General features: G+C 63.2%; 1 protein-coding gene across 4 annotated transcripts in view; it reads left to right on the forward strand.

Annotated features, from left to right (window-relative positions):
* VAV2 (vav guanine nucleotide exchange factor 2) overlaps positions 1–25,688 on the forward strand; it is a 177,179-nt gene that overhangs the window by 132,776 nt on the left and 18,715 nt on the right. For all 4 annotated transcript variants that reach the window (XM_043916353.1, XM_043916354.1, XM_043916355.1 and 1 more), the window contains exons 5-15: positions 3,453–3,555; positions 7,151–7,249; positions 9,406–9,474; positions 10,071–10,171; positions 16,371–16,470; positions 17,387–17,482; positions 17,739–17,807; positions 19,144–19,230; positions 21,685–21,770; positions 22,456–22,588; positions 25,319–25,428. In XM_043916353.1, the coding sequence (XP_043772288.1) occupies positions 3,453–3,555; positions 7,151–7,249; positions 9,406–9,474; positions 10,071–10,171; positions 16,371–16,470; positions 17,387–17,482; positions 17,739–17,807; positions 19,144–19,230; positions 21,685–21,770; positions 22,456–22,588; positions 25,319–25,428 (1,053 nt within the window). The remainder of the gene's footprint in view (positions 1–3,452; positions 3,556–7,150; positions 7,250–9,405; positions 9,475–10,070; positions 10,172–16,370; positions 16,471–17,386; positions 17,483–17,738; positions 17,808–19,143; positions 19,231–21,684; positions 21,771–22,455; positions 22,589–25,318; positions 25,429–25,688) is intronic.

Below are 25,688 nucleotides of genomic sequence, written 5' to 3' on the forward strand. Positions count from 1 at the left end.
TCCATGGGATTCTCCAGGCAAGAGTACTGGAGTCGGTTGCCATTTCCTTCTCCAGGGATCTTCCCGACCCAGGGATTGAACCCACGTCTCCTGCATCTCCCGCAGTGGCAGGCAGATTCTTTACCACTGAGCCACCTGGGAAGCCCACAGTCTCAATCTGCGCAAACTCTAAAAATGGTGGGAAGCCTGTGTTACGGCGTCCCACCCCGCACTGTACGTGCAGAGGTCCCCTGCGGAGGTCGGCGCATGCCTAGTTAGGTGGGTGGGGCCAGAGAAGAGGGTGGCAGAGCAGGGGCTTGTCCCTCAGCACCTTTTCCAGGACCCCACGGTCCACACGGCGTCCAGGCGTCTTTCAAGTCCCGCCTGTCCTGGAAGCTTTGGAGCCTCCAGCCTTCGCTTTCCTCTCCCTCTGGATGATGCCATGGCTCTGGCTGGGGGTCCTAACAGGGCAGGTGTCCGCCTCGCCCTGAGATGGACAGACCTCCTGTTCCGTTTCTCTGAGTACCCGCAGTGCCGCATCATCAGGGCCTCAGCCAGTGAAGCATGCCGGCCAGCCCAGCTGACCGGGAGGCCACAGAACAGGAGCAGGGCATTCGTGAGGCATGCGGCCAGTTCCCTGCCCGTACGCTGGGCTTTCCCATCTGCCTGACGGACAGTGTTGGGCTCAGGTGCATCTTGAGCCCTGATTTGGGTTGACTGGTGGTGGATGCTTCCCTGGGGAGGTCTTTGCTGAGAACAATTCTGAGCGGCTTGGGGTAGAGTCCTGGGGTCAATGAGGATGTTCCCCCAAATGTGGGATGATAAAGGGGGCTCTTCTTGGGCTGGCAGATGACTGCCCCTGCACCCGCTGACCCCACGGACCCTTTCCAGGTTGACGTTCAGTCATTTTGATTCATTTCATCAGCTTTTGGGATGTTTAACCATCACGATCCCCCTCACCCACCTGCTTGCCTTCCACCGGCCCGTTGGAGCAGAGCGGATGTCTGTCTGCAGATGGCGGGATTGGGAGCGTGCCCGCCTCCCCTCTGTTCCGCGCCGTCAGGATTCCAGACAGTGCTTTTGTCACCAGCCTCGCTCGGCTGACGACGGAAACCCCGGGGTGTCTGGCTCCCTTAGGAAAGAGCCCCTGCGGGTCCCTGCCTGCACCGCGGCGGCCGGGGCTGCAGGAGCTGCTTCCTGGAGGGGCAGGGGGTGATCCATGTGAATGCAAGTGACCGTTCCCAAGGCCACCTCGGGGGACAGACACCCTCCTCTGCCTTCTCGTTGGTTCTGACGGGAGCTGGGGGGCTCTGTCACCGTCTGGGTGCTGACTTGCACCCCGGTTCTCAGGACTGCTGACGTAAAGACACGCAGCTTGCTGTGGAGGGTGGAGGGCGGGCGGGAGAGGTCAGGAAGGACAGGGCTGGCCAAGCTCGCCCCCGCCGCCCCCCGCCCCTCCCCGTAGCCATCACGGAGCCTCAACGTGTGACCCTAATCTGTGAAATGGTGCCAGCGCTCCCCGCCCCCCAGGCGGCATTGAGTTGAAAAGCATATGTGTGTTAACTCGAGTGCCCGCGTGTGCTTTGACATCCTGCCTGGCCCCTCCATGGGTGGGTGGCTGCTCATGTAAGCGTTAGGGGGGTCTGTTAGCTGGCGCAGCACCGTGCGATCTGGCCATGTTCTCTGCCCGTCTTCTGCTTCCTCACACCTGGAGAGGTTGTGAAACACCAGGGGAGGCCCCCAGAGCAGCCGCATCCCGTCCCGCCCCCACCCATCAGCTCCGGGGGTCTCACCAGGATGGGTGCTGGCTGCCCCCACCCCCGCAGACGGAGGGACGTCCCACGCATCTGCTCACTGTCCCATCACAGTGAGCTGGGGTGGCATCCAGGGCTCGGGGGAGACCAGGCCCCTCTGGCTGCTGAGGTCTTCCCTAGAACGGCACAGCCTCCTCTCCGCTAGGTTTGCAGGGAGCTTTCTCCCTCGCCCACCCTCGCCTCTAGAATGGCAGCTAATATTCAAGAGCTTGGTTTGGGACGTGGCCAGAAACCCATTCATACGAGCGGCTGGTATCGTTTCTCCTCTCTCCTCACCCGCTTCCGCTGACTCGGGCAGCGGTCCACCTCATTCTGATGCCTTTCGGAGGAGAACTTGGCCAGCTCGCCTTCAGCCTGACTGGGTGGGCTCTCCCCGCAGAGAGGCGTGCGGGGGGCTGACGTGGACCTCTCTCATGCGCTGGCCTGCTGAGACCCCGAGGACAGACCCCTCAGCAGGCTGAAGAGCTGGCCACCCCGGGCCCAGCGAGGCCCCAGGCCAGAGTGACCCCTGGGGTCAGGGGTGGGCTGTGTGTGCCAGGCTTGTGGGAACTGTTGAACGGTCCCATTGGCTCATTTGCTGATTTGGTGAAAATTTGTTGAGCACCTACCTTGTATCAGGCGTGGAGATCAGAAGGGATTACGAAGTTGGGTTTCATCTAGGGGTGAGACAGGCTTACCCACAGGCATGTATGGAATAACGGGAGGTGCCGTGAGAGGAGAGGCCTCCGAATAAGAGCGCTGGGGGTAGTCCGAGATGGCAGACTAGGTGGAGGTCCCGGAAGGCATCTTGGAGGAGGTGTCTCCTGACTTGATTTTTGCAGACCAGAGGGGATAACTTGTTGGTCAAGCTCATGAGCAGAAACAAATGCTTACTGAATTATAGATCAAGCGGTAACTGCTTCTGTGCAGGCTCAGTCACTTCAGTCATGTCCAACTCTGCGACCCCACGCACTGTAGCCCACTGGGCTCCTCTGTCCATGGGATTCTCCAGGCAGAATACTGGGTTGCCGTGCCCTCCTCCAGGGGACCCTCCCAACCCAGGGATCAAACCTGGATTTCCTGCACTGCAGGCAATTCTTTACCGCCGAGCCACCAGGGAAGGCCGGTAACTTCCTTTCTCGTTTGGAAAGGCGCATTGCAAGCTCCGCGTCCCTCTCTGCTTGGCTCTGTGACCTTCTGGCAGGGAAGATGTCCATGAACCTGTGACTTCTGCACTTTGACCTTCACACTTGGACCGCAGGGGCTGGGGAGCCTCTGGGCTGAGCCGAGAGCATGTGGGGCTCCAGGTCCCAGGTGTGGGCGCAGGGAGGGCACTTTTGGTCCCCAGAGCTGGGCACCACCTGTTGAGGCAGCATCTTGTCCCCAGCCTCCCATCAGGTATCCCCGGCATTTACCAAACAACTGGGATGGGTGTGCTTTATTGTGGTGGGAGACCTTCCAGAAGGGCAGCAGGCCGAGTCCGAGGCTGCCTGGATTGAAATCCCAGAAGCCTCAGAAGGCAGGTGCCGCACCCCGTCCCTGGACCGGGAGATGGAGGCTGAGAGGGAGGGGCTCTCAGTGGCCCCGAACGCCTCTTCTCTCCAAGAGGCCCCCGTGGGCTGGCGCTCCTGGTGGCCGTGGCTTCAGCCCCCAGCCCTGACCCCCTCTAACCCCCCACAGTGAGCACGGCGTGGGAGAGGACATCTATGACTGCGTCCCGTGCGAGGATGACGGGGATGACATCTACGAGGACATCATCAAGGTGGAGGTGCAGCAGCCCATGGTGAGCCCCGCCCGCCCCGCCGTACAGCCTCCGCGCCACCCCCAGGGCTGAGCCACCGAGAGGGGCCCTGGTCCTTCCCAGCACCTCGGGGTTTCTTCCCAGGCCAGCCGGCCATGCACCCCTTCTTACCCGTGAACTGTTCCTGGGAGACTGGGAGGTGCCACCCCCGCCGTCCCACCTCCCCCCGGGCGCACTGCCGTGGAATTCTGCCCCGGAAGGCATGCAGGACCCCGAGTCCCTCCTGCCCGAGGAGCCTGGGGCGGAGACTCAGCGCTGACCTCAAGCAGCTGGACCCCCTGCCCCACCCCCCTGCAGAGGCGCGAGGCGCCTGGGCTCAGTCAGCCGTGGCCAGCCGGGTGCCTTCCTGCACAGGGGTGTTCATTTCCAGCTGTCGGCAGTCACCTCTCTGACACCTGTTTGTGCAGCTGCTTTGCTGGGGAGGTGGTCCTGCTGGGATGGGAGTTGGGGACCCGGTGGGGTGGACCCCAACTGCCTCGCACCCCCAGACTCCTGGGGGTGGGCGAGATGCCCCTTGTCAACTCTCGAGGCTCTTGCTGCCATTTGCTTTCACCAAAGAAATGCGGGGAATTTCTCCAGAAGCAAGTTTTGGTGTTTTCCTTCAGTGTGGGAGTGACCGCCTGGTGGTGCATAAACTAAGGACTTTCAGAGGCCTTTCCTTCTGCAGGGAGGTGCTGAGATGCTGAGCAGTCAGCTCACAGCCCCAAACTCCAGAAGAGGTGTCTCATTTTGCCCCTTGAGGGTCTGAAGGTGGATTTCCTTCCCCATGATCACCAGGAATCTTGCTCTGTGGGTCTGTGGTGGGTCTGTGACCCCAGGTCTGCCCCTCCCCGCAGACAGTCCTGCTCCTGAACCTTCCAGGGACGTGGGCTCCGGGAGCTGGAAGTCTCTCCTTCGCCTCCCTGGAGCTGGTCTGAGAGGCTGGCCCGCCTCCCGCATTTGGCAGCAAGCTGAGACTGGGGCCCACTCACTCCCCAGGCTTTGGAAGCTGGGTGTCCTGAGGGTCAGGGAAGGTCATGTGTGTGCAGTGGCCGGTGTGGTTATCTAGGGGCACCCCCCCAACCCCAGCTGGCTCCCGAGAGACCCCATCTGCGCCTGGCCTGCAGAAACCCCAGGACGCACTGCTGTCCCTGGTCCTGAAGGGACTTACAGGACCCCGGGCACCTGCAGGGCTGGGGGGGTGCCCTCCTGTGTCCTGGGGACAGGCTGGCGTCCCACCTGCCGAGCGACGCTTAGCTTCCTAAGGCTTGGCGCTGGGCTCACAGCGGTCCACCAGGCAGGGCGGGCCTCCTGTCACATGCCAGGTCCTCAGAGATAAAGCAGCTGGCTTTATTTCCTTCCCCATCATGTCTGGAGCTATCTGAACAGTCTGAGTGGAAGGTATGGTGGATAGTGATGTTTCTAAAGGAAGATAAAGCCAGGGCATGGCAGGTGCCACTCAGAGCCTGGCCCCGGATGGGGGGAAGGTGTCACCTGCTCAGTCCCAGTCTGTCCTATCCCAGTCTGTCCCCTATCCCAGTCTGACCCCTGTCCCAGTCTGTCCTATCCCAGTCTGTCCTATCCCAGTCTGTCCTGTCCCAGTCTGTCCTGTCCCAGTCTGTCCTGTCCCAGTCTGTCCCCTATCCCAGTCTGTCCTATCCCAGTCTGTCCCCTATCCCAGTCTGTCCTGTCCCAGTCTGTCCTGTCCCAGTCTGTCCTGTCCCAGTCTGTCCTGTCCCAGTCTGTCCTATCCCAGTCTGACCCCTATCCCAGTCTGTCCTGTCCCAGTCTGTCCTGTCCCAGTCTGACCCCTATCCCAGTCTGTCCTGTCCCAGTCTGTCCTGTCCCAGTCTGTCCTATCCCAGTCTGTCCCTATCCCAGTCTGTCCTATCCCAGTCTGACCCCTATCCCAGTCTGTCCTGTCCCAGTCTGTCCTGTCCCAGTCTGTCCTGTCCCAGTCTGACCCCTATCCCAGTCTGTCCTGTCCCAGTCTGTCCTGTCCCAGTCTGACCCCTATCCCAGTCTGTCCTGTCCCAGTCTGACCCCTATCCCAGTCTGTCCTGTCCCAGTCTGTCCTATCCCAGTCTGACCCCTATCCCAGTCTGTCCTGTCCCAGTCTGTCCTATCCCAGTCTGACCCCTATCCCAGTCTGTCCTGTCCCAGTCTGTCCTGTCCCAGTCTGTCCTGTCCCAGTCTGTCCTGTCCCAGTCTGTCCTATCCCAGTCTGACCCCTATCCCAGTCTGACCCCTATCCCAGTCTGTCCTGTCCCAGTCTGTCCTGTCCCAGTCTGACCCTATCCCAGTCTGACCCCTGTCCCAGTCTGTCCTGTCCCAGTCTGTCCTGTCCCAGTCTGTCCTATCCCAGTCTGTCCTGTCCCAGTCTGTCCTGTCCCAGTCTGTCCTATCCCAATCTGACCCCATCCCAGTCTGACCTTTATCCCAGTCTGTCCCCCCATCCCAGTGCTGTCCCCGTCCCTAAGCCGTCCTCCCCTTTAGCTGGGCTGGCATTCGGCGGGTGGAGGGTGTGGCATGATCCCTGGGTCTGGTGTCTATGTGAGCGAGCCCCCTGACTTCCCCAAGCTTGGCTTGAGTCAGAACAAGCACTGCTAACTGGTTCTTTCTCCTGCTTGTTTCCGCACGCTTTCAGATTAGATACATGCAGGTAAGTGACAGGCGGAGGGGAGGCCCAGGCTCAGGTTTGCCAGCACCGTCTTCCTGCACATTCGGGAAGCCTCAGTCCTCTTTGCAACAACCTGAGACCCCTCCCCAGGCAGATAGTATCGGGCTCCACATTCCTACACACAGTTTTAGGGGGTCGTGGACCCTCAACACCAAGTTCCCAGGCCGAGCAGGGCTTCAGGCTTTGGGAAGGAGCCTGGGTCATGTGCCCACTCGACAGGCTGCTTTGGAGAGCTGTGGCCCCGGCCAGCCCGCTCGGGCCCTGGGGCATTTGTCAGAAAGAAGAATGACGTCAGGGCGGGTTTGAATCCACACGGCCCCTGTGTCACCCGTCAGCATTCTCTCAGCCAAAAAGAACTTAAGGAGGAGGCCTGGCCATCCACAGTCGCCCTGACAGTCACCCCCCGCCCCCCGCGGCTTCTTCCCCGGCCCCTGTGGCCACACTGTCTTGCTCAGCCCCGCTTCAGAGGCCCCCCCATGGGGGCCTGTCCCAGGGTCCCCTGCCGATGGGCTGTTAGCTCTGCACAAGGTCGGAGACCGCTGGGTATTTGGAACGTCCGGCTGTGCCAGGGATTGGCGCCTTTCCCCGAAGCACTGACAGGCTGGGACGGTGGGTCGGTTGGTGGACGTGGGTCCCCAGGGGGCTGGTCAGGGCCTCTCCCCATGCGCACAGTAGGCGCTTTAAGCATGTGACACCTGCTGTGTGTGCTGGAGCGGGTGGCCGGTCTGGTGGAGACCTGTCCCTTCTGGGCTGTCCTCAGGGTCGAGCCACGCCCCCTGCGCTGGCCTCAGCGTCCACATCCCCAGGAAGGAGGGAGGGGCACGCCGTCCCCCATCGCACGCCCTCCACACTCGGCGACCCCCGAGCCGAGCCGGGGGCACAGCGGGGCCCTGGCTGACGTCCTGTGTCCCCCTCCAGAAAATGGGCATGACGGAGGACGACAAGAGAAACTGCTGCCTGCTTGAGATCCAGGAGACGGAGGCCAAGTACTACCGGACGCTGGAGGACATCGAGAAGGTGGGCGTGGCCGCCGGGGCCGCCCCGGACGCCCGCCTCCCGGGGGCCCTGCCCCGGGCAGGGACTCGGCAGCCGTGACAGGCGGGGCGCAGGGGCCCTCTCAGTTTTGCACCCCTGACCCCGCCTATCCGGAGATCGCCCTCACCTATCCTCTGCCCTCTGGCCCCACGCAAGCTGTGGGCTCCACCCAGGCCGGTGTCCCGGGAGGCCCGGGTCCCGCCTCCCGCCCCTCGGCTTCAGCTCGGACCCGGGACTGTCCTCAGCTTGTTTCTGCCGCTCCTTGCAGCCTGAACTGGGCATTGTTGCCGCTTCTGCTCCTGAAGTATACTGAGCTAGGCCCTTTATGTGTGCATCCTCGCCCAGAGCTGAACGCCTTCTGCATACACTGTCACCCAGCCTGGGCGCTGAGTGAGCTCTCTGTGAGCACCTCCTCACTGGGCACCGCCTGCGCTCAGCCTGCCCTCCGTCAGCCGGGCGTGCGGCAGGGCCGGCCCGTAGGTGGCTGAGTGCCCTGCACCTGCGGCTCCGCTGGGCCCGATGCTGGCAGCCTCTGCAGCCCCGCTGGCAGACGGTGCGATCTCCCGATCGGCTGGTCAGTGCTGTCTCCCCGCCGGCCTGCCCAGCTCCTGGAGGACACGGGTGGGCCTTCTCCCCGCCCCCTGTGAGGCACTGTGATCTCCCGATCGGCTGGCCAGGCTGTCTCCCCGCCGGCCTGCCCAGCTCCTGGAGGACACGGGTGGGCCTTCTCCCCGCCCCCTGTGAGCGCTGGCTCTGTGCCATTTCCCTGTCACTTGGCATCCTCACGGCAGTTCTTGGCGGTGTGAAAGAACCGACATCGCTTTCAGGAGGGACCGTTCCCAGTTAGTCTTTCTTTGCAGAGTGTATAGCCGTCATGGGGACCCCTAGGTGGGTCTCCACTGTTCAGGGCATGCGGGAGCCTCCAGCCAGGGGTCCCGAGATGCCCCTTGGCCCCGGGTCTGATCCAGACTTCGGAACTTTCCCCTCCTCCCGCCCCACCCAGCCCTCCTGTTCTGCCCTTCTGCGCCCCCGGCCACTCGCCTTTCTGTAGACACAGCGTCCTGGCCAGCCTGGCCTCCTCGTCTGCCCACCCCGCCCCCAGCGGTCCTGACTCCCTGGTCAGCTCCTCCCAGAGCCCTCCTCCTGGAGGGCACGGAGCCCGAGTTCTGCTGCAGAAAGCCTGCAGGCTGCTGGGTCCCGTCTCCACCCCAGGAATCCAGCCCTGGGGTGCAGGCACAGCGCATCCAGGATGTGCGTCGGGGGTGAACGGGGGGCCTGCCCAGCCAGGGCATGCTTCGCCCTCGGGGATGATGGTGTTTGTAACCCTGCCCAGCCCCCCAGGTAGGTCTCAGGAGAGGAAGCAGTCCCAGAGAGGGGCGCCGCACGGTGGGGGGAACCATCCCGCGGCCACGGGTGCGGGTGGACAGCCTTCTCCTGCTCTCACAGCGGCCGCGGAGAGGGCCAGGTGGCCAGGACCCCGGGGGGAGAAGGGCAGGGAGAGGGGAGGGTGGCCGGCCGTTCCCTGGGGGCCTCCGGGGCTGGTCCCAATGTGGGCGCCTCATCTAAAGCCTGGGGCGGGGGCGCCCTGCTCCTGTGGCGGGTGGGGCTGGAGTGCGCCCTTCTGATGACAGGTCTGGGGGGACACTCGGCAGAGGCCCAGGACCTGATGTCGGGGGAGACTCGCGGCCGTGTCTTCTTCCTCACGTGCACCCTTGGGTGATGTCCCTCACCGCCTGGGGGAACCTCACTTTCCCCAAATGTCTCAGACAGCGATAGCAAAGCCCGCCCTGGTTGCCTTGGGGTTGAAGTCCAGCGCCATGTGCAAGGACCCCCCCCCCCCCCCGTGGAGCTTTGCCCACCACGGAGGGGTGGGGGTCCGGCGCTCACACGGATTCCCAGGCCCGACCCCGCCCGGCCCCACACTGGGCTCACCCTGCAGAGTGACTCTCAGGTCTCCCCAGAAAGCCCGCGTTCTCTGGGAGGCAGAGCCCTGCTGTGGGCCGAGCCGAGTGGCCGCCCCGCGGAGAGCCCGTCTGGGGACACTTGACCCTTGAGGCCGGTAGAGCCCCCTGCACCAGCGACCGTGGCCTTGAAGGCATCCTCCGGGCCGTGGGGCAGCGAGGGCTTCTCTCTTGCAGAACTACGTGACACCCCTGAGGCTGGTCCTCAGCCCGGCGGACATGGCGGCCATCTTCATCAACCTGGAGGTGAGGGTCCGCCCTGGCTTGCTGTGGGGGGGCCCGCCGTCCCGACCCGCTCCGAAGTCAGGCGGGCTCCACCTTGAGGGGGCTTGGAGGGCTGCTCCCTGGAGGTCCTCAAGGGCCGGTGAGGTTTGGTTAGCAGTGGAGGGATGTTGTCCCTTCCCCCTCTCTGGGCAGACCAAGCCCCTTAGCTGCCTTGTGGGGTCTGAACATGGACACAGAGGGTGATGGCCACCCCTCCGCTCTGGAGTGGACACACTTCCCCGGGGCTGGGCCCCACTTCCGTGGAGGACAGACTCAGGCCTCAGAGCCTGTGAGCCCCTTTGCTCCCTCACCCAGCGGGTGGGTCACGAGGATGCTGGCTGGGTCTGGCTCCAGGCCTTGCCTGGGGTTGGCCATCGTGTGTCTGGACAGGCTGGTACGGCTGTGGCTGGCTGTAGAGCCGTCCAGTGGCTCGCATCCGGGGAGGCGCACCCAGCGCCCGGCCCGCACGTGGCCGTCCTTTAAGCAGCAGCCCCGAAAGAGCTTGACCAGAGCCTCTGCACCCACCCCCCCACCCCCGGCTTCTGAGCCTGCTCACACGCAGTTGCTTTTCATCCCAGGACCTGATTAAGGTGCATCACAGCTTCCTGAGGGCCATCGACGTGTCCATGATGGCGGGCGGCAGCTCGCTGGCCAAGGTCTTCCTGGACTTCAAGGAGAGGTGAGTGGACAGGGCCTGGGGGGCGTCTCCGGTTCCGCCCTGTCCTCACTTGTAAACTGAGGAAACTGCCTGCCCTCCCATCCTGGATGGGAGGGGGCCTTACGGGTGCCCTAACAGCCCCTTCACCTCTGTTCCTGGGGGTCTGGGTGGATAGGGACCCTCTTGCCATCAGGGTTTCCCGCTGTGCTGTGGTCCCCCAAGGATCCGATGCCAGGGGACTCTGGCTCTGAGCCTGGTGGGTGTGGCCCTTGGCAGCTGCTGCTGCAAGATCCAACCCCCCAACCCCCTGCAGGCCTGAATGAGGGGCTTCAGGGGCTCCGGGCCCCCAGGGTGGAGGACACATGCCTGCTTCCTTGCCAGGACGCCACGCCTGGACTTCTTTATCGGTTGGTCTGGGGCAAGGATGGCATCTGTGCCTCTTGGTGCCGTGTGGGTGACCAGAGGCCAGGCCTGGTCCCCAGCCAGTGAAGGCAGTGGCGGCCGGCCGTGCAGAGGGGCCGACCCCGGGTGACCGGGCTGGGTGCAGGCAGCCGCTGTGGGCGTGGATGCATGGCCGTCCTGGCGTAAACCAGCTTCAGCCCTGCACTTGGGGAGACGGTGGTTCCGGGGCCCAGAGTCACAGGGCACTGGACCTTCCAGGGGTGCCCTGGTCCCGTCTGAGCGTGTGCAGCTCTGGGGCAAGTGTCCACGGAGCCGAGGGGGTGTAGATGCCCTCGTCAGAATCCGAGGCGGATTCTCCCTTCCGGGTCCCACCCAGGCAGTTAGAGTCTGGATGCAGAGAGGGCCCCAGCCTCCAGCACAGCAGCGTCACCTGCAGTCCCTGTGGCCCTCAGTGACAGCCCTGGTCTGGGATCCAGACTGTCGGTGGGGGAGAGTGACAGCTCGTTAGGAATCAGCGCAGGCGCCTTGTTTAAAAAAAAAGATTACACCGTTACTGTGTGGCCTCTAAATCCGTTTGATTCTTTGCTTTAAGCCTCTGTTTTGTCACCCCCGCTGATGGAGGGGGTGTGGAGGTGGTCTTCTGTTCTCGAGAATGGCCTGCTGGAGCCTGGCGGCGGGTGGGGGCGCGTGGAATCGGGATTCTGGAAGCTTCCGGCTGAGTGCGGAGGGCAGCTGTCAGGATGGCTCTGCCGTCCCAGCAGAGATCTCGGCCCCTGCTTCTCTCCCTTGCACCTCGGCCGCCGGCTCTCGAGGGCGAGATGCTGACGAGGACAAAGCCAGGTGAAGTGAAGGGGGCTCGCGAGAGGCCGGCCCTGCGGGGGCCTGGGAGACAGCAGTTTTAGCCACTGAAATCCCAGGAGATCTACCAGGAGATCCACCAGGAGACAGGGCTTCGCGTTCTGTGTATTGTGGAATCTTTGGAGGAGGAGCCCACAGAGTCTTGTCTTCACGGTGCTTAGACCTTGCTGCTCGTTGAAGTCACCTGGGAGCTCGTTAAGATACCGATTCCTGGGGTCTGAGGAGGGGTCCCGAGAGCTGTAGAAGGCCCCACAGGGGTTGGTGGGGACCCTGGGTCCGTGTCACCCTCTCTGCAGGAGGGTCCCCTGCATCATCCGCCAGGTAACCTCAGCTCCGCTTGTAACCGTCCTGCCCAGAGCCACCGCAGCGCGCCTTCACCTGGGACCCCTGAAGGGGCCTCCCCAGGTGCCATCCAGCTCCGGGCAAGGCGCTGTGCCCCCCTGAACGGGCAAGGGTCCTCGAGCCTGCTCTCGCAGGGGCCAAGAGTCGGGGGCTCCCGGGAGCCGCGAGAGAGCAGCAGTGCCCGTGTAAACGCACGTGCAAGGGGAGGGGAGCGGCAGGTGTGGGCACGCTGGCTGGCCCGGGTGACGGCACGCAGGTGGAGGCCGGGGCCAGGCCGGCTCTCTAGCCCACCCTCTGCCCCCAGCAAGGTTCTCCCCTCACCTGGCTGCAAGACACTGTGCCAGGTGAGCCCACATCACGGTGCCCCACTGGCGAACTTGAGCTGTCAGACCTGACCCTCGCCCAGACGGCGGGCTCAGCGCCTCATTCGTGCCGTGCCTTGGCTGAGCAGGGGCGGCTGTGGATGAAGCTGAACTCTGGGCCTGTTAACCCAGCTCAAGGGCAGGTGGCTGAGGCATAGATGGGTGATGTGCCCTCTCGGAGACCCTCCTCATCCCCTGTGCACGGCTGCCTGGCTTCCGCAGTCCAGTTGATCTGTGAGCAAGACCTAGCGCCCCCCTCCACGCACGATCTCAGGCTGACCCGCCCCCAGGCCTCCTCTCCTCGGGACATGATGGATCTTTCCACCTTGGAGAATGGCAGTGAGCTGAGCGTATCCTGGTACCAAGAGCTCTGCAGACCGTCACCCCCTGCAAGGCCTCGGGACCCAGGCCCTTTTGTTGCGGGAGGGGCTGGCTGCGTGTCATCAGAGTATAATCGCTGTGTCCATCCCAGCATCCACCTTTTCTGGGACGTCCCTTCAATTTCTGAGTCAGCCCCTATGGCCTTGATGTTCACTGACTTACCGACACCACAAGCATTTATGGAGTGCCTACTGGGTGCAGCATCTGAGCATTTATGGAGTGCCTGCTGTGTGTGGCTTCCAAACTCTGGGCCAAGGATATCGTGGTGAACATAGCTGGCTCAGCTCTCCCTGGGAATGAGTCCACAGACGAGACTTATTATGGGCTGCACGAGAGCAGGGGGAGGGGGACGTGGGGCTGGGACTTGGAGCCGATGGTGGGGGCCCCTGAGGACCTGGGTGAGAGAGGATCAACCCTGAGGCTGTGTGGGCAGCAGAAACTGAAGGGAAGGCCCTGGTGGGAGCGGGAGCCCTGTTCTGGAAACTGGGAGAGGCCAAGGGAGCAGGAATGAAGGGGGTGAAGAGGCGGCTCTCTAAGGAGCAGTCACAGGGTCTGCAGGATCTGGTAGGCTGAGAGAGGGATTCAGAATTTTTTAGATGAGGGCAGGAAAATTCACTGAGGAACTCAAGGGGCAAGATCCTGGCTGCTCAACACGGATGAACAATGGGGTGGCCTCCGAGTGTGGTATGACCAGTGCCAAGGGGCAGAGGACAGTCACCTCCGTCTGTTTGGAGGTTATACTCCCATTAACGTGGCCTTGATCCTTAGACAAGGCAGATGCTGCTGTTAACCATGTGGGCCTAAAGAGACGTGTCCCACCCAGAGGGACATTTAGCCTTAAAGTCAGAGAGGTTCGCATTAAAGTCAGACTGTTTGTATCTATTGCTGGGGCTGACCAAGGCGGCCCAGAGCCCGACTTCTGGTGGGTCAGAGGCTCGGGCCAGATGGGCCCCGGGGAGCTGGTGGGGCTTTGCACAAGTGCTGCTAGGCGGATGTCATTCAGAAAGGCAGGTTCCCCCTACTCAGGACCCCAGGGGTTTCCATGAGTGTCTGGAGAGGGGTCCTGGGCGGGCAAGGCTTCTGGGCCCCGCGGCTTGTGCTGGCTCTAGTGTTAGGTGGATGGTGCTGTGGCCGGCCTGTGAGCTCCACTCACTGGGGCAGGGTCTCTGGGGACCTCTCGTCTTAAAGCCCGAGGTTGGGTGGTCCTGCACCGGGCAGGGTCTCTGGGGCCCTCTCGTCTCAAAGCCCGAGGTTGGGAGGTCCTGCACGGGGACAGCCCTCTCGTACCCTCCTAGAGCCCCCACAGGGGCTCCCGTGGCCGCCCCGTCTGGAGGGCTGCCCTGGACCCTCAGCTGGAGAGGCCAGCCTTCTGCCTCTCTCCAGCTCTCCCTTCCCAGGCGGGGGAGCTGAGGGCGGGAGAGGGGTGGGGCTTGGCCCGTGTCCCGCAGCCAGGCCCCGGCGCCCTGAGCATTTGGGGTCGTGTGGGCTGAGGCCATCAGTCCTGGGAGACGCCTGCATGCTTCCCTTTATGGGGTTGCAGCCGAATGTTCAGGGCTAAAGAACACAACCCGGGGCAGAGCCGCTCGGAGCTGGTGACGAACGTCCACCGGCTCAGCAAAGGGAGGCCGGAAGGACGACGGGGCTCGCTCAGAGGACGGTCTGGCACTCTGGCCGCGGTCAGTGGGGACAGACGTTAGGACGGAGGCGGCCGCCTTAGATACAAACCAGTCCATCTCCTCCCTGACAAGAGCGCTGAGTCCCCCGGGTCGCTTCTGCCCTGACGGAGATGGTGGACCGAGCGGTGTCCGGCAAGGGTGCGTCAGGCCAGGTCTGGGGCCGCTTTCCTGGCTGTTCCCGGGCACCCCCGTGAGACCCTGAACCATGAAGGCCTTGCTGCCTGCATTGCTTTGCTTCCAAGTTTCAGATACTTTTACTCAACAGCAGTAGATTTTTTATGGTTAAAATGAAGGCCCATCAACTTCACTTCCTTCACCGACTTCCTCCAACAGACTTAGAACATCTTGTCAGTTTCTCTGGATTTTCAAGGGAGAGTCAAACCACCCACAGAGAGTCTGGCCTGGGGCTGGTGATCAGACTTGCCGTGGTGTGGATGGAGGGCAAAGGGGTCAGCATGAGTGTCCTGGGGCTGTTGTCACAAATTCCCACAAACTCGGAGGCTTAACACGTCAGAAATTTAATTCTCTCTCAGGCCTGGAGGCTAGTGTCCAAAACCGGTCTTGCTGGGCCCTGCTCTCTCTGGAGGCTGTGGGGAGGGGCCTCCCTGAGGCTTCCAGCACCCAGGGGGCCCCGGATGTCATTGGCTTGTGGCCACAACCCCCCAGTCTGTTCTCCACGCTCACATGGCTTCTTTCTGTGTCTCTGGGTCCTTCCCTTTCTTCTAAGGACCTTGTCCTTGGATGCAGGGCCCACCCTAGTCCGGTGTGATCAGACGCGACCCTGAGGGCCGTGATTACATCTGCAAAGACCCTATTTCCAGGGTCACATCCTGAGGCCCCTGGTGGACGTGCCCTTGGGGACCACTATCCTGCCCAGGACAGGGCGTCTTGGCCAGTCAGCTGAGTCCCTGTGTAGTTCCCCTCCCGTCTCAGCGGGGCCAGCTGTGGCCGGAGGCGGGGGTGTGTGCAGCCACGGCTCTGCTCCGCAGTTGGGTGGGGGTGGGGGTGGCCCTGGAGTGCTGGCCGCTGGACTCAGAAGAGGCCTCCCCACGGGGCTGGGGAGACTGGGCTTGGCAGCCACGTGGGTTCTGGATTTGCTGTGGGATCCGGCCACTCCCTTGCTGGTGACCTTAGGAGTCTGGTCACCTCCCAGAGCCCAAACGTGGTGTGTAAGTGAGCCTGAGAGCGGGCGTGGGTGCGTCCCCTGGTCGATGCTGTAAGTGGCCGTGGTCAGATTTCACTTGTCACCGATTCACAGAGGCTGTAACAGCCTTGTGCAGGCCGTGCCAGCCGGGCTCCAGGCTGCATGCTGGCACGGCGGGGAGGAGTGAGGCCCGCCCCTGGAGCTCAGAGCTGGGGGGGGCGGGGGGCCCGGTCTCTTTGTGGACCCCGCCAGACGGGACAGGCTCTTCCCCACCGCTCCCCGCCTGTCTGCGCGCTCTGCCTGGCCCCGCTGAGCTGGAGGACGGGGTGGGGAGGGGCGGGGACACAGCGGGAAGTGGTAAGGCAGGGTTTTGATGGGTGAACAGAAGTTTTCTGACTGGAGAAGGCTGCAGCTGTACTGGCTGGTGTGCGGGGTGGGCAGTGAGGAGAGCAGGGCTGGGACCTGCTGTCCGCACGCCTTGTCCGCCAAGACCTCGGGCTGAGTGAGCCGGGGGAGCGCGGAAGGTAAGGCGGCGCCCCAAGGCTGGCCGCTTGGGGACTCTGGGCTCTGGGGGCTCAGGAGAAGGTCTGCAAGGCCCGGGAGGGAGTCGGGGCTGCTGAGGAGCAGGGGGGCCTCTGTGCCCGGGAACGTGGGCAGTGCCCGCTGGGCTGTGGGCAGGGCTTTTGCTGCCCACGTAGGCTTCCCTCCATGAGGGGCGGCCCTGCCTCCACAGACCAGCACAGGTTGCACAGAGATCTCTGGGTCTCCAGCCCCTGATCGCTTCCAGAGATGATGGGTCTTAATCAAGTTTCATGTGAAAACTCTCAGTTTAATAGCAAATCATTGAAGTGGAAAGGTTCGGGGAAGGTGGGTGCCCATTTTCCCCATGGTTGGCAGCCCTTCTCCTGGGCAGGGAAGGGACGGAACACAGCCTCACGGAGAGAACTCGTGAGGAGCTGTCGGGGGAGAGAGCTGCGGCTCGACGTGAAAGCAGAACGGACTCAAACCAAGTGTGTGTGCGTGTCTGTGTCTCTGTGTGTGTGCCCACCACCCAGGCTCCTGATCTACGGGGAGTACTGCAGTCACATGGAGCACGCCCAGAACACACTGAACCAGCTCCTGGCCAGCAGGGAGGACTTCAGACAGAAAGTTGAGGTACTGGGGGCTTCCCGCCTGGGCCCCATCCATCCCTGGCTGTTTCTGCCCATCCCTGGCCTCTTGCCCGTTTCCTGGAAAGGTGGGGATGGGGCAGTGATGTGACGTGTTTGTAGATGTTCTTGGCTGATGAGTATTTTTTCCTTTGCCTTTTGTTTGGGTTGAGAGTGTGCAGGGGACGGTCACCGTCCCAGGCCCAGGCCCAGCCTGAGTCCCCTGGGTGCAGCAACGGCAGGGCCTCAGGACCAGATCTGGCTTAGCGGGGGGCTACGACTGATCCCTGACCCTGGTCTGTTTGGATCCTGAGGGGGCCCCAGGTGATGGACGTTTGCTGGGAGCCGTGGAGTCTCCCAACCCTGCGAGTCTCACCCTCCTTGAGCCCGCCACATGAGCTTCTGTCCAGCCTCCTGCTCCCTTTGGGGCAGCAGGCGGTTCACAGAGACGGGGCTTCCCGGGTTGTATCTGGCTGCTCGGATGGTTTGCAGGGTGAATCCTGGTGGCATGTCCCCTTTCTCCCGCAGTGTTGGGGGTGACATGCCCCTTGGAGAGGCCTGATGCCCCTATGTATCCAGGCAACCACTGGAAGCCCTCATTCCTGAGGATGGTCCCCACTTAGTGTGAGCTGGCTCCCCTGAGCATCTTGGGTAGACCCCAGGCCAGGGGTCGCTCAGAATCCACCCCCAGGTGGCCACTGCAGACTCCTGAGGCTGTGAGAGGCAGCATGCCCCTTGCCCTCTGCACACACCAGGTGTGGGGAGGGTGTCTGGGAGCCTGACCAGAGAGCCACTGGACACCCTGGCTGGTAGTTCAGGGCTTGGGTCTGCCCTCCTCCCCAGGCTGGGGGATGGGGGTGCTGGGGTCTGGCATCCCTGAGCAAGGATGCTCTAAATCCACTTGCTGCTCCCCCGACACCCAGGAATGCACCCTGAAGGTCCAGGACGGGAAGTTCAAGCTGCAGGACCTGTTGGTAGTGCCCATGCAGAGGGTGCTCAAATACCACCTGCTCCTCAAGGTGAGCCGGGCTGGAGTGCTGTCTTAACGTCCCTCTCTTTACCCACGAGAGTTGGGAACAGCTTGCTCAGAGCCACGTGTCTCCTGGGGGTGGACTTGCCACCATTCTGGAGCTGGGCAGTCAGACCAGAGCCTGGGGGAGGGTGCGGGGGGCCTTGTCCGGGGGCGGGGGGCTGTCTCTCTGTTTACACGGGGTGCTGGGTCAGGGAGGGCGGGCCCAGGCCCTGAGTGGTGACCCACTCCCCTCCGCGCTCCAGGAACTTCTGAGCCATTCCACCGACCGGCCAGAGAGGCAGCAGCTCAAAGAAGCGCTGGAGGCCATGCAGGTGGGTCACCGAGGCAGGGGGGAGGCTGGGTGACAGGGCTTTGCGGGCCGGGCCTGCCGTCTTGGACTGGACCTGGGCTCACAAACGACCTGACCTCTGTGACCCGAGACGTAGGTTTTCCTGGGACGGCAGGAGATGGAGGAGGGGGCAGGATGGTGGATGAGATCCACCAAGAGCAGAGGGGCCATGTGTGTGTGTGTGGGGTCTGGGTTCTCTTCAGTAGCCGACCCCCCGGCCTGCGGTGACTCCCCCGGGACCCCCTTCCTCCTGCCTCTCTGACTGTCCACTGCCACCGTCAGCAGAACCCAGGCAGCGGACTCGGTTCTGGGCTCCTGGCCCCGTGGTTCCCTCTGTCCAGCCCTGTGGCAGCCGCTTCTGAAATGCCCCCCACCCCAGCCACGCCGCCTCTCCCCTGCCCACTCTATCCACGGAAGCCGCTGAGCAGCTCCGCCCTGAAAGGAGAGCCCGGCTCAGTCCCTGCCCACTCAGAGCCAGCCCGTGGCTCCCGCCGCCTGCGGCTGCCTGGCCCCTGACACCCGCCTCTTCCGGGCAGGCCCCCGCGCGGTCTGCATCTTTCTCACCTGTGCTTTGGCTCAGGCTGGACTTGGCCTTGCTCACCGGGCTGTGCCCTGTGCGTTCTCTGTCCTTAACAAAGCCATGTTCCTGGGGGGCCCGCCCCTTGCTGGCTTCCGCGCCCAGCGGCTTGGCGCTGTGTCGGGAGGCCCTCTGAGCAGCCTGTCCTACTGGAAAGCCTCGGTCCAGGCCGTGGGCCGCGGAGGCCGCGGGGGCTGGACAGTTCACCGTCCTGCCTTCAGGTCTCAGAATCTGCCCTGCCGGTGGGCTCCCTCGTGGGGACGGGCAGGGGGCACTGGAGGGGAGCCCGAAGCCGGCTCTCGCCCCCCACCCACCCACCGTCCACCTCCCGGACGCCACCCCAGGCTCTGGGTGCCTGCCCCCTCAGCCTGCTGGAGCGCGGCAGGCAGGGACCGCTGGGAGGCCACAGCGCGCGGACGGCTGGGCCCAGGGCTGCCCTTGCTCCACGAGGAGCGGGCTGGCCCAGGTCTCCTTGGCTGTTCTCTACCACTCGGACCGAGAAGGGAGCCGACTGACGGATGGAAAGGAGCCACTCTAGTCTATGAGGGGGGTTTCCCGGCCTGCCGATGGGCTGCACCTTCCCTGTCTTACTTATTTCTCAAGTGGATGACGCCTCTCACCCCACATGACTTGGAGGCCCAGTCTCCTCTGGGGACAGGGGACGGTGCTCCGGGAACGTCCGGCCCTCGGACGGTGCCCGGCACGGGCCTGTTAACCCCTCCCCACCTCTGTTGTGTCCCAGGACTTGGCCATGTACATAAATGAAGTTAAACGGGACAAAGAGACCCTGAAGAAAATCAGCGAATTTCAGAGCTCTATAGAAAACTTGGTAAGTGAGTTGACTGCCCGAAGAGTGGAGATAATTGTGACCGTCTCTCTCTCTCTGTAGATATAGATATAATTTCTAAACATTACTTTCACAATCTTGATTTGAATAAGCACAAGGGTGACCGCACACTGCCCGTCGGGGCCGTGGAGGCAGGGGCAGCCATGCCCCGTGCTGCCTGCCGAGGGAGGGGAGCAGCTTCTGGAGCCGAGTCTGACCTTGACCTGCCGGGCTGTGCACCCTGTCCAGCCCGGGTGCCCTGTGCACAAGGTGGCCGCGGGCGGAGGGGCAGGGCCCGGGGGGAAGGACGCTGGTGCTGCCCCGCCCTCCCTGCCCGGCCTGGACCGGGGCTCTCTTGGGTCCAAGAGGAGGATGTGGCTTCCAGGGGGCTGTGGCTTCTTTTGGTCCAGGCCCCTGGCCACCCCCATCTGCGGTCCCTGGGAGGGACAGTGGAGAGGGTTTGGTCACCCTGTCCGGGAGCTGCCCTGGACTCTCCTCTCCACCTTGGCCTCTAGCAGGGTGACACCTCACGGGACCCGATCGCCGGGTCCATCAGAGGCTCAGCCTCGGGCGCTGGGTGAAGCACGCTGTCCTGCGGGGAGGGAAGCAGGCTGGTGTTCCCCCCGCCGTGTCCGTGAGCGCTGGCTCCGCGCAGTCTGCAGGATGTTTAGCCGAGGTTTCTCCATCTCGGCACTGCTGACACCTAGAGACGGCCGCTCGTGGTGGGGGCATCTGTCCTGGGCGTCACAGGATGGTGGGCTGCACCCCTGGTCCCTGTCCACTTGATGCCAGTAGCCCTTTGGGGGCCCAAGTGATGACCGCCACACACCCCTCCAGACGGCACCAGATGCCCCTGGGTGCAGAATCACCCTGGCCACAAACCTCTGGTTTACACACATTTTCACCTCCTGGTCCCCGCACTTACAGGGTCTAGGGGAGTCGCTGTTTAGGGCAGATCCCTGAGCTACCCCACCAGGGTCAGAAGAGCCCAGACGGGACTGCCCGTGCAGACATGGGATGTGAAAACCACGTGTCACCCTGCAGAGAACACAGAAGTTGCCAGACAGCATTATGACTGGACCGATTTTTCTGTCCTGTCAGAGGGCCGAGGGGGTTAAGGGCAACTGTGCCAGGCTGCTGGTGGCGGTGTCAGTGCCTGGCGGGGCCTGGCCTGTCGGTCATCCCCTCTGAGCGTCGGATGTTCTCGATGGATGGACGGGCACTACTTTTGTACAAGTACCGGTAGTTCTTGCTCATTTAATAGCAAACATTAAACAGCGGGTGAGCAGGTGTGCGGTTTCCTCTGGATCCCATCGGAGACGGTGGAGCTGGTGCCTTTCTTGCCGCACTTTGGAGATGAGACCTGGGGTCTCTGCGTCACTGATCAGGGTGTTGGTCCCACCCTGGGTGACCCCAGTGCTGCACCTTTTTTTTTCTAAATTTTATTTACTTTTTGTTTTTGGCTGTGTAGGTCTTGGTTGCTGCACAGGCCTTCCCTGGTTGTGGCGAGTGGGGGCTGCTCTCCAGTTAGGCTGCCAGGGTTTCTCACCGGGCTGGCTTCTCTTGTTTGGGACGTGGGCCCCAGGACTCGAGGGCTGCAGCAGCTACAATTCCTGGGCTCTGAAGCACAGGCTCAGTGGTCGTGGCACATGGGCTTAGCTGTTCCAAGGCATGTGGGATCGTCCCGGGCCAGGGAGCGAAGCCTTGTCCCCTGCGTGGGCAGGGGGATTCTTTACCACTGAGCCACCAGGAAAGCCCCCACGATGCACGCTCAGTCGTGCTCTGGCAGCTTCTGGAAAACACAGAGAGCTCTGAAAGCAGATCCTGAGAGCCTGCATAGTCACGCTGGGCAAGCTTGTCCCAGAGGACTTGGCAACGTCCCCACCTTTATCTGTCCGCATCGACGGGCTCAGGGGAACCTCTCCAGAGCGGTCTTTGTGAATCAAAGCAGAGCAAATGGGTACAAAGCAGGCGGAAAGCGAAACTGAAATCCCTGCAAACCAGAGAGAGGGTTTTGACTCGGAGGCTCTTCCTATGGCAAATGAACCCCAGGCAGGACCCCCTGCCCCGCCCACCGTCTGTCTGATAAGCGCTGTTTGTTCTCTTTTTAATTCGGTTTCTCCGGGTCGGGCATCTGGCTTTCCCCACCAGGTTTCCACCCGGGCTCCACACAACAGCAGCCTGTTACCGTGAGCGCCCCATCAATCGCCCTTTGTTGCCGCAGATCTGGGGGGAGTCCAGAGTGGGGGCCCCCAGGCCGGGCTCCTCCCTCCCCTCCCCTCCGCGCGCCATCCTCAGCAGCAGCCGGGAACCGCAGGGCTGGTCTCCCATGGCCCCCGCCTTGAGGGGCGTTTCTGTGGGAAACGGCTGCCCCGGGCACGTGCCCACCTGCGTTTCTCTCCACATAGGGAACATGCTCTGGCTCCAGGGCTCACGGCCATCTCCTTTCTTTCCCAGCAAGTGAAACTGGAGGAATTTGGGAGACCGAAGATCGACGGGGAGCTGAAGGTCCGGTCCATAGTCAACCACACCAAGCAAGACAGGTGAGCGGACGCCCCGCCCCAGGGGCACCCCGCGCCCTTGCGAGTCTGGAAACAGCTTCTCCTGTGGATTCAGCTTCAGGTGGCTCCATTCTAATTGCTCCTTCCTTCTCTGTGAGGGAGACGGCCAGTGGCCGCCCTGCCCGTGGCTGGCACTGCATGGGGCTAGGGGCCAGCCGGAGGCTCCTAGGGGCGGCTGTGAGAGTTCTCTGCCGAAGGGATGGTGGGGAGTGCCGGGCGGGACACAGGAAAGCCCCCAGTGAGCTGGCATGGCCCTGGTCTGTTCATCCTCCGCTCGCACCTACCGTGTCCCAGGCCTGGGACCGTGGCCAGGGTCACAGCAGATATCAGCCCTGCCCCCAAGGAGCTCCCAGTCCGCTGGGCGATGGACATGTCAGTGAGAGTGACCGTCGGAGGCCAGTGCTGGGAGGAGGGCCGGCTCGAGGGGCAGAGGGGCCCAGAAGCACCTCGGGCCCCCGGGGGCAGGAGCCTAGGTGGGCTTTCTGGAAGAGGTGTGTCTGGGCAGCTGAGACCTGGCTGAGGGGTCAGAGTTAGCCAGGGGGGCGGGCTCAGGCTCGGGGAGGGAACAGCCCTCCCGCTGCCCACCCAGGCACCCGTGGCTGTCGCGGGACCTCAGAGCCCAGGGCGCTGGCCGAGCTGATGGGTCCTGGGCTGCGCTGCCGGGCAGGTACCTGTTCCTGTTTGACAAGGTGGTCATCGTCTGCAAGAGGAGGGGCTACAGCTACGAGCTGAAGGAGATCATAGAGCTGCTCTTCCACAAGATGACCGATGACCCCATGAACAACAAGGACGTCAAGAAGGTGGGCCTTTGGCTTCCTGGGGCGACCGAGGGTCTTCTAAGGCTGGGGCTGGGCCCGGGGCAGGCGCTGACCCCTGCCGAGGGAGGTGTCATGGGGTGGCCAGACAAAGAGTGGTCTGGTGGGTGGGCTGGCCTCTAGCCGCTCTGTCAGGCCCAGCACCTTCCTGGCCTCTCGTCTGAGTCTTTCCTGGGGTTGGGGCAGGGGCCCCAAATCCAGATCCCAGCTCCCCAGTGAGCATGCTGAGTGGGGGCCCTGCCCCAGGCCTCTGGTGGAGTCCAGCCTTAGATATTGGCAGCCTAGCTCCAGCCCCTGTGCTGGTGAAGCAAAGAGACACTCCTGCCCCTCCTCAGCCCTCCCTCTTTGGAGGAAGGTGCTGAATGGGTCTTGCTATGGCTTGTCAGACTCTGATGCCCAGCCAGGGGGCTGTGGGCTGGTGCAGGAAGGGCCATGACTGCTGGGGTGGGGCCATGACTGATGAAGGCGGGGCCATGGCACCTGGGGGTGGGGCCATGACTGATGAAGGTGGAGCCATGACTGATGAAGGCGGGGCCATGACTGATGAAGGCGGGGCCATGACTGCTGGGGGTGGGGCCATGACTGATGAAGGAGGGGGGGCCATGACTGCTGGGGGCAGGGCTATGAGTGATGAAGAGGGGCCATGACTGATGGGGAGGGGCCATGAGTGATGAAGAGGGGCCATGACTGATGAAGGAGGGGCCGTGACTGCTGGGGGCGGGGCCATGGCTGATATAGAGGGGCCATGACTGATGGGGCGGGGCCATGACTGCTGGGGGGCGTGGCCATGATTGCTAGGGGCGGGGCCATGACTGATGAAGAGGGGCCATGACTGACGGGGGCGGAGCCATGACGGATGAAGGCAGGGCCATGACTGCTAGGGGCGGGGCCATGATTGATGAAGAGGAGCCATGACTGCTGGGGAGGGGCCATGACTGATGAAGGCGGGGCCATGACTGCTGGGGGCGGGGCCATGACGGATGAAGGCGGGGCCATGACTGATGAAGAGGGGCCATGACTGATAAAGGTGGGGCCATGACTGCTGGGGAGGGGCCATGACTGCTGGGGGCGGGGCCATGACTGCTGGGGGCGGGGCCATGACTGCTGCACTCAGTGCTGAGCACCTAGCAGGTGCAGCCCTGGGCTGGGTGGGGTGCAGGGAACCAAAGTGCTAAAGAGCCTGGACTCTCGAGCTGACAGGTAGAAAGCAGGAGCTCCTCCCAGGCTCAGGGCTGAGGATGCTGCCTGCTACTCTCCCTGAGTGCAGCCCGCCACCTTCCCCTCTGGGAGGAGGGCCTTGCCCTGGCTGCCCCGGCCCGGGGCACTTGGCGTGGGCTGTGTCCTGGGCTGTGGTCGCCCACGCGGGGCTGGGCCAGGCTCCTCGATGACCTCATCTCCCCTTTTCCTTTCCTCTCCTCATGCTGCCTAGTCTCATGGGAAGATGGTAAGCTCCCGGCGCCCTGCTGCTCACTGCCTTCCTGCCTCCAGGCCTGGTGCTGACAGTTCTTCCCTGAGCCCGGAGTGGGGCCTGGGGGCTCCGGGAGTGGAGTCTAGGGGCTCCGGGAGTGGGGTCTGGGGGCTCTGGGTGGGTCTGGGGGCTCCAGAAGTGGGGTCTAGGGGCTCCAGGAGTTGGATCTGGGGGCTCCGGGAGTGGGGTCTGGGGGCTCCGGGAGTGAGGTCTGGGGGCTCTGGGGGTGCGGTCTGGGGGCTCTGGGTGGGATCTGGGGGCTCTGGGAGTAGGGTCTGGGGGCTCTGGGTGGGATCTGGGGACTCCAGGAGTGGGGTCTGGGGGCTCTGGGTGGGATCTGGGGGCTCCAGGAGTGGGGTCTGGGGGCTCCAGGAGTGGGCTCCAGCAGTGGTGTCTGGGGGCTCTGGGTAGGATCTGGGGGCTCCAGGAGTGGGGTCTGGGGGCTCCGGGAGTGGGATCTGGGGCTCTGGGGGTGGGTCTGGGGGCTCCGGGAGTGGGGTCTGGGGGCTCCGGGTGGGATCTTGGGGCTCCGGGGGTGGGGTCTGGGGGCTCCAGTGGTGGTGTCTGGGGACTCCGGGTGGGATCTGTATGCTCCGGGGGTGGTATCTGGGGGCTCCGGGAGTGGGTCTGGGGGCTCCGGGTGGGCCTGAGCCAGGCAAGCTTGTGGCATTCTCCTCGGCCTTGCCTCGGCCTCTGGCTTATGAGGCGACATGCGTTGGCGATCACAGATCTGCCCGCAGTTGAGGGCGTGAAGTGATGGCCCTGTCCCTGGAGGTTGAGGGCGGGTGCTTTCAGAGCTGGGGCCTTTGTCTCCTCTCTGCCGTCTTCTCTTTCTTCTTTCTGTCTTGCCCTCTTTTCCTTTCCCCTCTAGCTTTCTGACACAAACGGGCTCATTTTTCCAAACCCTTCTTCCTCATTCCCTCTGGAGGCCCTGAGCGCTGGCCGGGCGTGGTGGTGGCCGAGGGCTGGGCAGGCTCCGCCAGCTTTGCTCCCATGGCCCATGGCTGCCTCTGCCTTTTTTTTGTTTGTTTTCTGTTGTTCTACATCAGACCAGTGAGTTTTCCTGGCATCACGTTTAGGGAGTGGAAGCGGCTGGGCCGCCATCCTGGAGGGGCCCTGGGACGTCTCGTTAGAGGGCATGTACACGTAAGCGTGTACATACAGACGCGTGTGCGTGTGCAGCCCAGCACGAGTGTGAGTGCATGCCTGCCCGCGCCTGTTCCAAGCGTGCTCCCGTCTCCCCGCAGTGGTCCTACGGCTTCTATCTCATTCACTTGCAAGGCAAGCAGGGCTTCCAGTTTTTCTGCAAGACAGAGGACATGAAGAGGAAATGGATGGAGCAGTTTGAGATGGCCATGTGAGTCCGCCCTGACAGGGCCGTGGGGGTGGCCGGCCCCCCGTGGGCTTCTCAGATGAGAGGTCCTTCCAGTGACCCGAGGCTCAGCCTGTCTCCGTTGCCCTGGGTGAAGCCAGTCCCCTCCCCCGGGTGGCATTCTTGATCCTTAATCTACCAGCAGCTGGAGGGTCTGCCCCCCAGAGCCCAGCCTCCCACACCTGTGTGGCTGGGCAGCGAGTGGCCAGGAACGGCCGTGATGCCGGAAGGACTCGTGGTGACCT

Source organism: Cervus elaphus, chromosome 11, assembly GCF_910594005.1.
Source record: "Cervus elaphus chromosome 11, mCerEla1.1, whole genome shotgun sequence".
NCBI lineage: Eukaryota > Metazoa > Chordata > Mammalia > Artiodactyla > Cervidae > Cervus > Cervus elaphus.